The sequence below is a fragment of the Chaetodon trifascialis genome, chromosome 3 (genome assembly GCF_039877785.1).
Source record: "Chaetodon trifascialis isolate fChaTrf1 chromosome 3, fChaTrf1.hap1, whole genome shotgun sequence".
Classification (NCBI taxonomy): Eukaryota; Metazoa; Chordata; class Actinopteri; order Chaetodontiformes; family Chaetodontidae; genus Chaetodon; species Chaetodon trifascialis.
This window is the reverse complement of record NC_092058.1, coordinates 18137935-18155065: the sequence shown is the minus strand read 5'-3', so window position 1 is coordinate 18155065 and position 17131 is coordinate 18137935. Positions and strand designations below refer to the sequence as shown.

The window sequence follows — 17131 nt, the reverse complement described above, 5'->3', positions numbered from 1 at the left end:
ATATTAACTGCAGGAAAACCTGCTTTAAAGTTTATTATTTTATAAAAGAAGCAGATTGAAATGAGATTTCATGATAAAGAGCTGAGTTAAAAAAAAGTTCACTTAATTGAATGATTTCAGTCTCATGGTTGTATGACATAGTTTCTTCCACTTTTATTGATGTGATGATGTATAATGTAATAATGTTTAATGATTTGTTTGATATATAGTCTATACAGTGTGTACAGCTGTGAAGCTTGAGGTGAGATTGTTTGGTCGGCTGATGTTTCTAGGTTCAAGAATAAACTACGAATATCAGTATTGTTTTGCATTGTTTTACTGTATCTACCCATTATTACTTTGTTATAATGTGTTTAAGTACTTTGTGTTTTAGTCTGTGTTTCTTTTTTCTGCTGCACTACCAATTGCCCTGTGGAGACAAGGAAAGTGATGGAGTGATGTGACTTTTGACTCATTTCTGGACTTCTAAGAGTAATACTAGATGATTACATGTGATCCAGTTTAAGCAATAATGAATAACAGCAGACTTAATTTTACAAAGTGACAGATTTGGATTGTAATGAATGAGCACATATGGGAGTCCCTCCAATCCAGACAGACTGCTCATGTGTGCCTTTCCTCATAGTTAATCCTCTCAGCAGTGGGAACAGAGATCTTTCTTCAAACTCACAAACAGTCGTGACAATTACAACAGTTTACTCTTTGAATTCCAGAGGTGGGAAATCAGAAACCATGTCACATTGTTATGTCATCATCAGGCCATTTGCACTATGGATGTCACAGTCACACCAGCTGGTGCCCATTTGTCAGCATCCATTTATGCATCATATCCCTCATGTCATAACTTTTCCACCATAACTAGAAAAAACAACACACATGTAAGCCTTCTCTGGGGTTTGTTGGGTGTGAGCTCGCCTATTTCTTTTAATTTACGTATGAGGAAAGGGAGAGGGATCATGTAGGGTGAGAATCAGTTGAGATTTTCTCTGACGAGGGAAGTAGCTACAGCTAATTCAACTGTGCAGACCGGCCTGGAATTAATGGAGTTAATTACAGGGGTTAGAGTATGACGCTGTGTCGTGTACAGTATGAATATAAAATAACAGACTAGACCGGACATGTTCTTTCTGCAGGTCTCTCTCAGTCAGGTAAGAACACACACGCCGATAGCGCACGCACACATACAGCTACACTGTAAAAAGAGCATGCACATACTATTACAACATTGCACGTGTTAATTAAGCACATCTCCCGGGTAATTAGGTAAAGGTCGAGTGCCAGCTTTAGTTTAGTTTACAGTTCAGATTCATATTTGTATGATGAGATATTAATCAACTAATAAATTCCAATGTACAATTCCAATACAGATTAAGCTAAACTGTAAAACTGAACTGAACTGCTAAACTGTAGGTCTAGGGTCATCAAAATTAGCCCCACCTTTACATTCTGCAACATTAAAATAATGCTTAAACATTAATGTATCAATAATTCTAATACAATAATACAATATGTTATTCTGAATATACTCTGAAATCATCCATAATGCATCGTGTGCTTTCATTTTTGGAGCTTAAAGTATATTTTGTTGATAATAGTTCTGCACTTCACTTGAATACTGTTGTTAGAGGACACGTGTTGTTGAGAGGTGGAATGCTCTGCAGCCCCATTTTGTGATTTAGACTGTTTGTGCAGCTGAAGTAGGACCACTGTCTGGAATACATTTTCCTTGAGTACAGCAATCTGACGTCTTTTAGTTTGTTTCTTCATGATTCGTGAAACATTGGTTTATATACAGTATGTTACTATAAAAATATTCACATTTCATGGCAGACTTGAGTTGTAACATGAGATTTTACAAACATATTTTGGAAGACATGTGCCGTTTGTCTAATACTGAATAACCTAAACACAGATAAAAACTGATCCAGACGACTGACATTTACCAGAGTGAATTCAGTCTTGCTTCATTGGCACTGGATAATCCTTTTATACTCAAAACAAGTTCAACTGGATTTCACATCTAAATATAAGATCAATCCACTGACTTTTTTAGATTTGCATTTTGGTTTTAATTTGCAGTGTATGAAAATATGTTTTCTTTAATCTTTCGTTTCCAGCAGCTCCCCCTCTGCTCTTTTCACCACCATCCCCAACCTTCAGTGTCACTCACTCTCTATATCTGATGCCTTCTTCCAAGAGCTTGCGTGTCTCTCACTCTCTCTCTCTCTCTCTCCCTCACACACACACACACACACACACACACACACACACACACACACACACACACACACACACACACACACACACACACACACACACACACACACACACACACACACACACACACACACACACACGTCATCTACACTGAATTGAACCTTTGCTGTTGCCACTTCTGGATTAGTCCTTCTGCTTCCCCTCCCACACTGACGCAAAGCCTGCTTCATTGTATGCTGTCATGCTTTGGTATTAAGGAGATTTAGGCAACTTAGATTTAGAATTTCAATAAGTGGGCTGCATGCAGAGTAACACTACATGCACACAATACTTCAAATAAAAACACCAGTAAATACTTGCTGGCAAACATCCTTTATGACAGATAAGCAAGGGAGTACACTTCATACTGTGTTCTACAGTAGATGCTTTCACAGGCAAATGTGTGTTATTTCTCCACTGTTTAAAGCAGCATAGGCAGCATGTTATTAAGATCTGTCATTTAAATGATTGTGTAATCTTTTAAGTATGCTGCAATTTGTCCTGTGAAAGAGTTTAAGGTTTAAATAAAAATAGGGCTTTTGGCTTTTGTATCCCCATTATAAATACTGTCTCATGTCAGTGCAACCAAACCTTTAGGAGCTTAATGTTGAGCTGGAACGATCCCCAAATATAAAAGGTCAGACAGTATATTACCAGGAGACAAAAGCCAGTCTTTAATCTAATTCGTTAGGAAACAAAAACTCATAGTGGGGCAACAGATGGTAATTATTTCCTTTATCTGTCCATTCACCAGTTAGTCAGTCTGAGGACAGTTCAATGAATGTTGACAATGTGATGCTGTATGAGCCTAATGAGTATACACTACTGTCAAGACATGCAAATGACAATGACACAATCTGATATTAAGACAACGTAATAAATGAACGTATGAGCTTGTCACATGTTTATACAAGTATGCTGAAAATCCTGCACAAGACTTAGTCCTGAAAGCTGAAGACACGTGATAAACATCACTGACACAATCTTAAACTTGGCATGTCTTTCTCACACATTTCTCCAGTCACATAATATTTATACTGTGTTTTTCTTTCCTAATGTTTCTGTGTCTTTTGTGATTGTTTTTATGAAACCTCATCAATGGGAGAATCTTGTTAAAAAGATCATGTAAAGGCATAAATTGTCAGTGAAGTTACAGGATGACAACACTGAGGAAACTATTAATACTCTTGTCCAGTACACCTTAATGTATTAAATACAATGTGATGGGGTTTTTTTTATTTTTAAGTAAACTTGGTTTGAGCTACATCAAAGCCCCCAAACGCTTTCAGGACTCAGTTTAACTTCAGAGCAACTCTTTATGAAAACCACATTCAGTCACATTCAATCAAATGTTTCTCACGTTGTTTCTTCAACCTATTTAAGACACAGTAAGAACGAAACACGAGTACACTTTTTCACTTGGATGAACACTGACGGCGACAGACAGATAGGTAGGAAAGCGTTGTTGAATGAGGTGAGCTGCTGTGAGCTTCTGAAGGCTGAACAAAGCCAGTTCATCACCAGCTGCATGAGGAAGAACACATGAAACTCGACAAGACACTACTGTAAATATGATTGACCACAAAAAAAGCTATCACGACATAAATAGGCAGATATAATCATTTTCCATATACTGTAGATACATGCTCATTTAAAAAAAAAGAAATGGATGCATTACATTGACATTGGCACACGATAGCAGCGATCAGACTGAGCAGTGAAATTTTGTTTTGGTCTGTCAGTGTGGTCTCTGCCTACAGTGTCTGTACTTTGAAATCCTTTAAAATTATATCAGGGATTAAGTGCAAAAGACATACACAATAATACTAAATAATAAAAAGACACAGTTACAATCTCTTTTAAATACTCATCCTGCATCATTTTCACGATAATACAGGTGGTCTGTAGGAGGATGCAGTGGAACCATGAATCTACTTGAGGTGAAAGAAGCCGGATGGTTTTGCTGGTGCAGCCATCAGCATGTTAGCTTGGTTCTTGTGAGTTATGTGGATCTATAATAAATAAGAAACACAGCTTTGATTCAAGACAATTTAATGATGATAAAACATACAAACACAACATGCAAAACTGTACCCTTCCAAACTATCTGGTAAAACAATTATTCTGTCTACACTTCAGTTAAATCAAGATTTTTCCCTTTATCTTAAAATAAACTAAACTCATACTTTTACTTTGAAGACGCATCACATCCTGTGTTATTTAAGCTGTCTTTGGCCCACTTCCAGTATCCACCCTCAGCCCTGAGCACTGAATCCTACCTGACTTTAAATGACGTCAGATGCATGATCAGAGAGTTAAAGAGGGCGCAAGGGTTCCAAACACTAAGCTGCCAATTCATTAGGTACAACTGGCTAAAACTAATGCCGTCTAATACAACATGGCAGGCGTAAAGCTAATTCATAAAGGTTATAATGCTTAGTTTTTGAAGCTGTTTAACAGGTTTGACAATTTTGGAGGCTGCAGTGTGTGTTGCTGTTGAACTGTCTTTTGTTATATCTAATATTTAGCCTACCCCATATTCATCATATGGGGGTAAAGCACATATTTAAAATACGCATTGCAAGCAATATGCTTGCTGCTGAGTGCATGTAGACCTTTTCTTGGCTTCTCTTTAGTTTTTGTGTGTGAGTGTGTTCAGAGGGCTGGAGGTTGTTTGCTAACTGAAATGTTGTTGCTCCTATCTGTGCTATAGCAGTAACGTGTGTCTCTGCCACGGTAATCAAAATAAACGTAGGACAAATTTGACAAAGCTGCACACTACAATTCTGTAACCACTTGCATTTAACAAATCTAATGTAACGTCTGAGTCTTGACCAGTGACTGTAGATAAAGATGGATGCTGCATCTCCTCTTCCATCGATGTACTGGCTGTTCAGGTTAGCTGTCTATCACGACGGGGCACCAGGGGGCCATCGAGCTGTTTTGGCTTCACTTTTGAGGGGCCGTCATGTCGTCCATCTTTACATACATTCGTTGGTCTTGACTCTTTGAGCTGAATTAGACTAATAATACTTACAGTGCACGGAGGCTGCATCCACGGCTCCCCATCGATTTGCATGGGCAGAGCTTTGACTGTCCTGCACACAGGAGAGCAGCAGAGGAGGAGAGATTTAATTATACTCTACTATTTATACTGTATGTGAGCATTGAGTGAGCCAAATGTGCAGATATTTACAACAGACTAACCCTAACGTGCCTGGAACACCTGACAATATAATGCAATCCAAATCAATTGCCACGTACAGCCTTAAGATGTTTCATTTTAATGAAGACTGTTTTGGTTCTGCTCCATGGTTATTTTTGAGGCTGTCGCATGTGGTGTTGCTGTATTCAGTTGTCTTATGTCGTCAGGCATTTGTAGGTGAAAGCACACAACCTGATGGTAATTTGGGAAGTCTGTGCCAGTCTGTGCCCGGCGCTCTTCAGTCCAGTGTAGATCTGTCCCATCTCTATGGCTCCTTCCAGCCCCACCACCTCCAATCGCTTATCGCTCACATCTGCGGAGAGACAACACACACAGACTGAGTCTAAACAGGTTGATGGCATCCGCATGCAACAAGGCAGGGAGGGCTCATTGACAGTACTTGGGCACTATAAATGAGGTGATTTAGGAGAGTGCAGTGATGACATATCCCGCACCTTGGGAGATTGTTTTAAGAAGTTCAGGGTCAGTGATGACCTCACTGTGCTCCACGACTGGCACATTGTCAGGCTTCTTGGACTCGCCCCAGAGGTTGGAGCCTCCGTGCATGCTGGGTATGTTGAGGACAGCTATGCCCTCCAGAGACATGTTGCTCAGGTCCAGAGATCTCCCACAACACTGAGAGAAGCAAAACAACAGATTGTTTTCTGCATCCAAGACTGAGCAAACATCAGCAATTATGTGAATTACAAATAAGTAGTTTTTAGAAATTCTCACCTCAATCGTGAGACAATCCTTCAGCTTCTTGCAAGAGGCAGAGATGGTCTCAGTGGTAGCAAACTCAAAATACCAAAGTTTGTTCTTCATTCTTAAAAACAACAGAGAACAAGAACATAATGTATTAAAAACATTCAGTTCTGTTACACTAGAAAAGACCGGTCGTGTGAACCCTCACCTGCTGTTGAACCTCTGGGGGTATTTCTCTCTCATGGAGTGGAAACGATGAGCAATAGAGGCATCCTGCTCACATGGACACATGTGCGATCATATTAAGCTGTAAAAATCAATCAATAATCATTTGTGATGTTATCATTCCTCCAAGCAGAGGTAATGACTCACCACTCCGATAGAGAAATAGTTGTTGATGATCTCATAGGGCACAGGGTCTCCCGCCTCTTGGGGATCGTCTGGTATCACCTGGATGCTCCAGCGGTCCATGAGAACCAGCTCGCTTGTTTCAATCTCCTTCAGGATCTCTCTCAAGTCTGACCCCTCGTAGCCTTTTGTGGGATTACAAAAAAAGAGTATAAATGAACGCTCTAGTGTCAGTGCTTATATCTCAGTGACGGTGGTTTAGAGTTAATGTGTTGATGGTTTACCTCCCCCCCAGCGTAGACAGCGAGCCAGGTCATTCCCAGTGCCCAGAGGCAGGACAGCTACAGGGGGACGCACCTGGAGGTCTTCTCTGTCTGAAATCACAGGTACATTACTTTAGCCTTGGAGACAATTATCTTAACCACCTCAGAAACCCAGAGGGACCTACAGTACCTATAGCATCCAGGAGCCACCCGACGGTGCCATCTCCTCCACACACCAGGACCCTGTACTCACGCAGATTGCGGAAGAAGTGCAGCCTGAAGAAACAAAAACAACATTAATGTGAAGAAACTCAAACGAAGTGTACAGTCCAACAATAACAAGAACTCATAGAGGTGAAAGTGTACTGTACCCTGGTGCAGGACCTCCGCTGGACAGGTTGTACACTTGACGTGGGTTCAGCAGGTACTGAAACTTCCTGAGAACTCTGTGGAAAACACAACACAGACAAATCAGCACGTCCAGAGAGACAGGAGGCGACGTAAAAATGAATGGATCAATGGGGTAAAATAAGTTACACAAACATGTTAGGCTGCTTACCGTTCACCCTGCTTTCCTCCACTTTTTGGGTTGACAAACACCAGCAGAGGGTGGGTGTCTGGAATTGGAACAATCTGAAGGAAAATACATGACAGATTAAATTTCCATGCACAGCTCAACTAAACTCGACTTCTTCAACAAAGATCCAGGTTTGTGTCCTGAAAAACTTCACAGTCCTTAATATTTAAACACTATGATGATACAGTGCCATGGCAGATATTTTTAGTCTCAGGAATATTGAGCTGATAAATGTTGGCAGTGAATGCTGAGCTCTTAACAGAGGCAGTGTATAAAGCCATATTTCAAAGGCATATTGCTGCAGGAGGAACTGTCTCTGTAAGTTTTTCCTCAGCCGTTGTTACCATTGGGGTCGACTGAAATCAGCATAATTTTATTCTTCATGAAGGAAGTAACAGCCACTTTTAAAGCTAACAGGGGGTGATTGTCTGGTACTTTAAACTTCAATACTGGATCAGTGAGGCTTGTCCCTGCAGAAGCGGACATAATCAAGACAGATGTATTTGTCCATCCAACACACTGAACTGAACTCAAACAGATGATAAGCGCAGTGGTGCAGTCCGCTCAAATATGAGAATCTTAATTAAAAAAAAACATGACGAATCACTAAAATTGGAGATTCTCCCAAAAGCAACGATATGCAGATGGTCGTTTGAGCAGACAACTTGAAGGAGATTTCACAGGGAAAACACATGGGTGTACAGTTGGAAAAGGACTGAAAGTGTGTAGGATGATTTGGTAACAGCAGACCTGCAGGACGTGGCCATCAGGAGTGACATTTAACAAGCTGGTGTCCTCCTCCTGCAGGGAACAACAGACAATTAACCGACAAACAGACAATTAACCGACAATAATGCTAAAAATGTCAAACCGGATAAAACCCAAATTTATGCTCTTGGTATTTTTTTTGGCTAAAGCTGCTTGTTTACCTTGGAGACAGCATATATGGCCCATGGAGGCAGTATATGATCTCTCAGTGGTCCACAATCACAGGATGATAAGCCAGAGAAAATACACTCATCATGACGCTTAAAAAGAGACCAGACTCAGTGAACATCCTTGAAGATCCTCTCTTACAAATTCATTAATGTGCACACACACAAACACAGTCCTCACCATCTCCTGGCACCACACACAACGCCTCCCTGCTAAAGTTTTGATCTTCTTGTGGCAGACCTGACATTTGGTGGAGTTTCCGTCAGTTCTGATCCAGTCATGAGCTGCAACCTGAGACACAGAGGAGCAGAGAAAGAGGGGCTGAGGAAAAGGTTTAATCCACTACTAATACTTATCTTATTGTTAAAGTTTAATCTAACAGGTTTTCAGGATCCATGGAAGTGACTGCAGGACCACCACTCTTACTGCTTTCTCCATTTCTAATTACCCAGGGTTGTTTTCACCTACATGATGTCTAGACAAGTCTTAAGATTCTTTCCAACTTCAGCTCCAGGAACAACGTTCATGTTCACCGCGGTGCCAAACAACAAGCCAGCCCTGAATGAAAAATGTTGTTACAGTTGACGTTAAAAGAATGAGCACAGGCCACACCCTCCGCAGAGCAGCTGCAGAAGTTATAGACGGCTTCCGATTTATGACGTTTTTTGATAACCGCTGACAGGCTGACAAGCATCACCAGATCAAATATCCCTGCAGTACACTGGCACCTCAAACCTTCAAGAACAGCTGAGGAACTGTAGCCAGTTCACTGCTGTGTGCCATTAAAGATAGAGTGAATCAGTGAGTTGTGACTGTGACGCTACACTGGAAAGACAGTGAACAGATCATTGTCTGCGCTTGTACAAAATCAGGACATTTAACAGATGTACGGAGCAGACTGTGCTGGCTGTAATCCGCACTTAAAAAAACACTGATGGGTTGCATTTATTACTGACTAATGCACTGTAATGTTCATTGTTGTTAATGTGTTCTCTTTTTACTGACCAAAAACAGAAATGGCATGAATATATTCACATGACAAATGTCAGCCTGCAGTTCATCCTTGACCTTGGAAAAAAAAAGTTTGACGATATGAAATGGTTATATAACTCAAGGATGTTTTTTTCCACAGATTTTGTTTAAATGTGACAAAAAGACTTTAAAGGATTAGTCTGCTGATACTCTTTTACAAGGTACACGCATACAGTAGTTTATCTCGAGTCAATCCCACATGCGTGTCCTGCTGTTGGGAAAACTCACTACAGCACCAAATAAATGCTGGTTTATGTGTAACTGTAAGTTTGTAAAACAGAAATGAATTTAAGGAAGGAGAAATTAAATGGGGTTGTCGTGCTACTTACAGAAATCTCCTTTTTAGATTTGACAAAGGTACGAGCACACGCCTCAGGACTCTTGTTGGCACACTGATTGTGGACAGTGTACTTGCAACCTGAAGAAGAACCAATATTTCAGAGGTGCATTAGTTCATGGCATACATATATGTCATTCTTTATGCCAAATGCATTTATTTTGATTCATGGAAAACTACAGCAATTAACAGACAAGTGAACTAGAAAAGGTGTGCCTCCTCCTCTTCAACAGTGCTGTGTATGAGGTGCGTGGCTGCCCCCTGTTGGCGGCTGTGAGCTCTTACAGGTGCAGCAGAGTCCCTGCTTCCCGAGGCCGAGCAGCATGCTCTGACAAACACCGCAATAGGTCGGCTTGTTAAAGTGCTTCATCCTCCAAATGTGCTGCCCATCCCTCTCTGTCATCTGTGGATGAGGGGACGACAAAGAGACTTTAGAGGGGACAAAAGAAAAGACAAACAGGAGCCACAGTTGATCACACTGATGTTGGTTTCTTTCCAACAACATTAACAAAACAGAGGATGTTGAAGGGAAATTTAAGTGCTGTATGTGGAGTGAAACAGTTGTTCAGTCACCTTCAGTCCAAGCAGAACAAGCAAAGGCACATTGTTCATGCCTCCCTTCACCCATTCCTCCAGAGTGACAGTCCCGCTGTCGTCCACATCGATCGCTGTCATCATGTCTTTGAGCACCTGTCCAATTCCAAAAACATCTGCTTGTTGTTTATTATCTGACTCCTGTAGTAGATCTTCAGCTGATCTAAGCTGCTTTTACTTGTCAAAAACCTTCAGTTATCACAGATTTGGTATAAATTATTTCATCATAGAATTTTAAAAAATCTGAATTTGCAAGCTTAAAAATGAAAAAGACATCAAAAAGAGACTCGTACTGGTCTGAGTTCAGTCACATCCCAGCCCAGGTAATCAGCAGCTCGCATCATCTGGGTGATAATACGATCCACCTCCTGATGGAGAGACAACAGGGTTTACATGTATTTCCATCTTAATCAATGTGCAAAGTACTGTAACCTATGCAAATCTTGTTCTGTTCTGTACATCACAAGTAGGTACACAACTCAACAAAAATAAACATCCTGTGTGTTACAAAAAAACAAACAGCGCAGTTAGAAAACATCATCAGTGATTGTGAGTAACTCACAGAGCTGTCCAGGAGTCCGTTGCCATCTTTATCGTAAAGTTTGAAAGTAACTAGAAACAAAAAGGTCATTCAGTCAGTGATCCATCCATTGATTTTTTCATTTTCTCAAACTTTCCTTACACCAGTCTTAACCATTCAGCAGTGGTGAATGTACATTAAATGCAGTTGCACTATAATCAAATGTCACAAAATGCTGCAACAGGTAGGCAAAACCAACATTCGAGTTTCTCCCGTGGGAGTCCTTCCTCCAGCACTGAGAAGTAACAGGACACATCGCGAAGAAAGACCCCACCTGAAAACAAAGGAATGGAAAGAACCTGTTGACAGAACTGGAAACCTTTATTACATCACTCAGGTCTCGCACAGCATGATTTTTTAAGTTCTGCAGTATAAAAGCAAATATTGGTATTCGGGACAGAGAAACAAACAGGTGTGCTTTGGACAAAGTGTCCAACAGGAAATATTCTTTGTAGCATTCCCTCTTTAATTGATTATTTTCAGGAAGTCCTGTGCTGTCTTCCTAACAACCGTTCAGTGCTCTTCCTCAAAGCACCTGATCCATGCTGTAACATGAAAGAAGATGGGATGTGACTTTCAAAATAATAATAATATTAATTTACCTCCTGGGGGCAGAGGGCTCTTTATGGACCCGTCCTGCTCTACATGCTGAAAGTAGCGAAAAAGCCTTTGGCAGAAATCTGCAGGGAAGTCATCCACTTCTAGGTAGGTCTTGATGAAGAGACTGAAGCCCACTGCATCGACGCACTGTGGAATGAAGTGAAACTCACTGCCAGGAGAAAATGACTAGGCTGTAAAATAAAGGGTTACCACATGTATCATTGTCCAGAAAAGATCTGGTGCATGACTTACCTCTCCAAAGCTGTGCTGGCCCAGTCGACCCCCAGGTTGAAACTCCTTAATCACATCTTTGACACTCAAACTACTGTCTGCGAAGACATTGAAGAGGTCAAACGGTGAGAAACAAATCAAAAAGCACAAGAAAAGGATTAAATGTAATACATAATACTGATCTGTCTGTTCTGACCACGACTGATGAAAAACCTTCTGCAGTAGAACCAGTTCAGTTCTTTTCCTTTTCACCATTTATCCCACACATTAATTACATGGCTCCTGAGTGCTAAAACACAAAAAACACGTGAGATCATCACTAATTGTGGACGTACTGTGTGTACCCTACATTAAATCTGGGCCCTGCCGTCAGAGGTAGCACACAGCGACGTGTCCTCAGGTCCAGAGAGGAGCGGGTGTAATTATCTGTTCATCCATTATCCAATGGTGCAAATACGCACCCCCCAGCACTAAAAGCCTACACACCCATTTCATTTCTTTCAAAGCCTCTGAGTGTGCACCATAATATTTTTAGCCCCGCACCACTTTTAGTTTCCTGTCATCAGGTCTATTCTGCATCAGCTCAAACACCGGCGCAAAGCACGCACTTACATTTTGGAGCTGTTGTTTGTGTTCTTGTGTCGATGCTGAATGATCCTCCAGAGGAACATTACAGAGCGTTCTTTGTGTTGATGGTGCATGATTATCAGGAACTTTCTTCTCAGTTATTTATTTTATGATGCTGATTTCCGATGCTTAGTGATTATTGCTGCTTTCAAATTTTGTGAGAAAGAATTGGTCTCCCAAAGGAGACATTCTGAAGTTTGAAAGTAACCAGAAACCCATTATCAGTGATCCATCAGGTATAAGAAATGTCTGCACACTCAGATCAGTCAGATCTAATCTTTCAGTTTCTATAAATTTAGCACACAGAAGTAAAATTCACAGATTCTCAACATTTCACTCCTCTTTACTCTCCTCTGCTGGACATAAAAACTAATTAAAGACTGAAAGAGAATTCTCGTTGATTTAAGTGTACGACCATTTCTTTTTCTTCATGTGTAAAATGCTTTGTAATAATATTATTACAAGTACTACATTTCAAACCATTGTATATTTAAGGTATCAAAAGTAAAAGACCTCCATCTGTTATGCAGACAAATAGTCCCTGTGATTGTTTCACCCCAGTCCATTTTCTTCCTTCCTAATCTGTGGCCAGGTCACAGTGGCAGCACGCTAAGCAAGGCAGTCCACACGTTTCTCTGTATATCAAAAGTTAATTGGAAACCCTGGCAGAGGCCAACACCCTCTGGAAAAGTGTTTGACCACAAAGTCGATCATCAATCTCTGGCCTAAAGTTTTCTGGTACCAGGTACACTTATGAACCACCTTATGCCTGAACATGGTGTTCATTATGGTCAATCCATGAGTAGCACAGATGTCCAACAACAAACCATCCTTCAGGTTCACAGCAGACAGGCCATTCCTCCCAGTCACCCCCTCGATGTTTCTCCATCATTACCTATGCGAGCGTTGCAGTCACCCTGCATAACTTTACAGTCCCTAGGCGGGATCTGTTACAAGACCCCACTCAGTGACTCCAAGGCTGAGTACTCTGCGCTGCTTTTTGGTGCATAAGCACAAACAACTGCCTAGGCCTCCCTCCCAGTGGCTCTCAGAGAGGCAACCCTCTCATTCTCCAGGAAAACTCCAACACAGAAGCCGGAGCTTGTGAGCATCCCCACACTCGCCCAGCACCTCTCACCCCAGACAACTCTGGAAAAAGAGAGTTTGGTTCCACATCCAGTGCCATTTGTAAAGGTAGGCCCAACCATATGTAGCTGGTGCTGCTCCACCTTCCACACCGGCTCAGGTTCTCTCCCCACCAGAAAGATGAAGATCTACATTCCTAGAACCAGCCTGCGATGCCAGGGGTCATCGGTCAGCGCGCCTACGTTCCTGCTTGCAATGCATCCAACCCCAAACCCTATCTCTGTGGGTGGTGGGCCCACGGGGCAGTGGCTCAATATAGTGTTTTTCAAGGCGTGACCAGTCAAGGCCAAGGCACCAGAGACTCGCTTTTCTCCCAGGTATGGCTCCGGATTGGGAGCCCCAGCAATCCTGTTACAGGCTACTGCAGCTCCTTCTTGGCCATGTCATGCAGGGTTGCACTTAGCTTGGCCCCCCTCCCCTGGACCAATTTGCCTCAGAAGACCCTACCAGAAGCTTCTGACCCTGACAACACAGCTCCCAGGCTAACAGGGGAAGGCAAACTCTGTTCACCACATTAAGGTGGTGATTCTTGAAAGAGCTGATTGTTAAATATTACATTGATGATGTAAGTATTGTTGCTTGTATATTAATTTGGAAGAAGCATTCTGCTGTTGCAGTTGATCTATCTGGAGCCGTTTTTTATTTTACACAGTTGCATGGTTTAATCCATAACAATGTGTCACACTGAGCTCATGAGCCGATTACATGTTTTGTATTTAAAATATGAATCAGCAATGTAAGTAGTAGCTGTCAGATAAATGTAGTGGAGTAGACGTATAGAGAGTAACACAAAACAGAAACATTTCAGTAAAGTACAAGTACCTTAAAATTTCACTTAAGTATTAGTATTTCATTTTATTCCACCACTGAAAATCATTATTCTTTATATATACATGTATTGATTCATACGTGGATATAAAAGCAGTTCTACAATAAAATAAATATATGGACTTCACCTCTTCAGCTGGTCTCTTTATGTTTTACATGCAGTTTTGATAAGCCAGTAATATTAATAATTGCATTTGCAATTGACTTACATTCCATGTAATGCTGCAGCTGGATAAAATCCACAGGAGTCAGAGAGCCTTCTGTGTCGTCAGGCGAGGCCATGCCGATGAGCTGAATGAGCAAAGAGAACACAATTAAATCAGTTGCAGAGATGACAGGGAGGAGAGCAACCCCGGGATGAAGCGCTAACCTCCAGAGAGGCTGCAGAAACAAGGAGTTAGCTTTTCATTCAATAGGTCTTAGGCCATTCACTGTTTTGGCAGTGACTCACATGAACTGGTTAGCCTCCATTCCTTGGTTTGCAGTAGTACGTCAAACACTCTTCTCATAATGGACACTGATCAACCACAGATTTCAGATAAGTCTGAACCTCAGGCATCGGCAATTATTAGACCTACTACACCACATTTAATGAAAGTAAGAAATTTTTATCTTGCAAATATTAGTTCACACTTTCAGAGAGGTGGAAATGGGTCAGACGCTTGTAACAAGATCTGACAAAATGAGGATTTGCCCATGAGTAATAACATGTGTGGCAGAGTTTCAGCCTCAAATGATGGAAAATAAAATTTAACACCGGCCTGTATTGATGTTGATGGAGCTGCTAAATGTATCCAAAAAAGTCTCCTAACCAATAAAAACACTTCTAATAATAATAATAATAGTGATAGCAAATAGAAGCAAATCATAAATCACCTATTAACACAACATTTTAAAAGGAGCATCCATGTGACAGGATTAGAATTTGAAGTCAGGGTGCATGACTGAGGGACAGGAATGACTTTTTCCCTCTACCTGCTGCACAGGTGCTCAGTCATCCAGACAGGAAGACGACCGAACCCTTAACGCACCTTACCTTTCTCTCTCCTCACCGCAGACTTCAGCAGAGGTAAACCAGAAGCAGTTCCCCGCACACGGAACTCCACGACACGGAAACGATATGCTGGTTGACAGCAGCTGGAGCTTGGAGGTGAATGTCCGCTACGGTATTAGCGGATATAAGGGATTAAGAACGAGCGGAGGAGGAGCTTTTGGCGACATAATTACAGATAGTGGCACCGCCTCGCGCGTGCGCGCGCGCGCGCGCACACACACACACACACACACACACACACACACACACACACACACACAAACGCAACAGGCACGCGCACTTGTTTGATTTATTGTGCCCTCCCAACGACTGAACGCATCTCCTAAATACTGCTCTAAGCCCTAAAACTCAGGCAAAGGTTCAGGCTGTCTTGTTCCCAGCATTAACAGAGTAAATGAGCAGATGCAACTGAATGAATGTGAACCCTGAAAGCTCTTTGCAGAAAAGATGCAAGACTTAACATTTACAATAACCTGTTGATTTTTGCCAGTTTCCATGCCTTTTGCAAGAGACAGTAAATTGTTTTCTCAAGCTGTTATTTGAGGATATATCTGACACACTGATGGCTGCCTGAATGGTCTTAAAGAGGGACATAAAATCAATCTGTGAGCTCATTTTGCTTCATAAGGGGGGCTGAGGTCCATAAAACATGATCAAAAATAGATAAGATTTGCTGAAGCATTGACTAATGCATTCTAAATTCACTGAAGATTAAACCTACAAACTGGATGTGGAGGACCGGTTGGCAGGTCAAAGGTTTGTCTGCTGAGGCAGTGACACTGTAGGTACCTATCTGCTGTTGAATGCTTCAAATACCCCTGTCCAACTAAAAGAGCAACACAATATACATATGTGTGAGTGCAGGGAAAAGAGGAAAAACATAAATATAAAGGAACATTATAGCAAATTTGAAAGCAACACGGGTATGACATGACTATGTGGGCAAAGAAAAGAGAAAAAGGGTCATACAAAGATGCAAGGCCTGTGAGTGGATAAATAATTAGTTATACTTAGTTACTCATGGGGCTGCACGGTGACGCAGCAGGTAGTAGTGCGCGTGCCTCACAGCAAGAAGGTCGCAGGTTCGATTCCCGGGTTGGGCCTTTCTGTGTGAAGTTTCCGGCTTCCTCCCACAGTCCAAAAACATGCTCATTAGGTTGATTGGTGACTCTAAATTGCCCCTAGGTGTGAGTGTGAGTGTGAATGGTTGTGTGTATGTGCCCTGCGATCGGCTGGCGACTGGTCCATGGTGTACCCCGCCTCTCGCCCGCTGACAGCCGAGATAGGCTCCGGCCCCCCCGTGACCCCGAAAGGGATAAGCGGCATAGAAAATGGATGGATGGATGGATAGTTACTCATGCCCTGTGCATAATGATGTATTTGCATTGCATTTTGGGACAATACTCAATGGTTATGGATTTAATTCTGGAATAATAACTGCCACTGTGCATATAATGAGCAATATATTGCTGTTCTTTACAAAATGAGAAATGTATGTTTTGTCTTGTGAAATATAAATTAATGTCCAAAAATCACATGTGAAATGTGTAAACTGAAATTCTGTTTTACCAATAATATTACATGCGACATTGCTGTCTTAACATGGGATGTCTTACATTTAACACGGGATCTGGAAATCACACTGCACTGTTTGTGTCAAATATGTGCACGTTTACCAATGTGAAGTGCGTTAAATGTGTACGTATATCAAACAAACAACTGAAGATCCACCACAAGTTGAAGACAGTTGAAAGCTTTGGAAAAAGTTGGTAAGTGGACCTTGGGCTGTTTTGTCAAGCTACTGTTTCCATG

General features: G+C 41.5%; 1 protein-coding gene across 1 annotated transcript; it reads right to left on the bottom strand.

Moving 5' to 3' along the window:
* Positions 1 to 3114: 3114 nt before the first annotated feature.
* On the bottom strand, positions 3115 to 15307 carry dgkab (diacylglycerol kinase, alpha b). Its single transcript, XM_070959511.1, has 24 exons — positions 15302 to 15307; positions 14475 to 14556; positions 11686 to 11762; positions 11436 to 11580; positions 11033 to 11107; positions 10816 to 10865; positions 10547 to 10621; positions 10233 to 10349; positions 9945 to 10062; positions 9652 to 9740; positions 8471 to 8581; positions 8284 to 8382; positions 8105 to 8155; positions 7337 to 7410; positions 7149 to 7223; positions 6968 to 7053; positions 6799 to 6888; positions 6539 to 6699; positions 6375 to 6439; positions 6197 to 6287; positions 5917 to 6097; positions 5654 to 5774; positions 5294 to 5354; positions 3115 to 4268 (listed from the first exon to the last, which is right to left on the bottom strand). The coding sequence occupies exons 2-24, from the start codon at positions 14545 to 14547 to the stop codon at positions 4188 to 4190; spliced, it is 2166 nt and encodes a 721-aa protein (XP_070815612.1). The 5' UTR covers positions 14548 to 14556; positions 15302 to 15307; the 3' UTR covers positions 3115 to 4187.
* Between the last annotated feature and the right edge of the window lie 1824 nt (positions 15308 to 17131).

What these genes read in the sequence shown, in the direction of transcription:
- dgkab (XM_070959511.1), bottom strand. Translation starts at nt 14,547, where the DNA reads ATGGCCTCGCCTGACGACACAGAAGGCTCTCTGACTCCTGTGGATTTT. An exon ending in ATGTGACTGAACTCAGACCA is followed by an intron (nt 10,350 to 10,546) that starts GTACGAGTCTCT and finishes GGAATTGGACAG; the next exon opens with GTGCTCAAAGACATGATGAC. An exon ending in CCATATATGCTGTCTCCAAG is followed by an intron (nt 8,156 to 8,283) that starts GTAAACAAGCAG and finishes TGTTCCCTGCAG; the next exon opens with GAGGAGGACACCAGCTTGTT.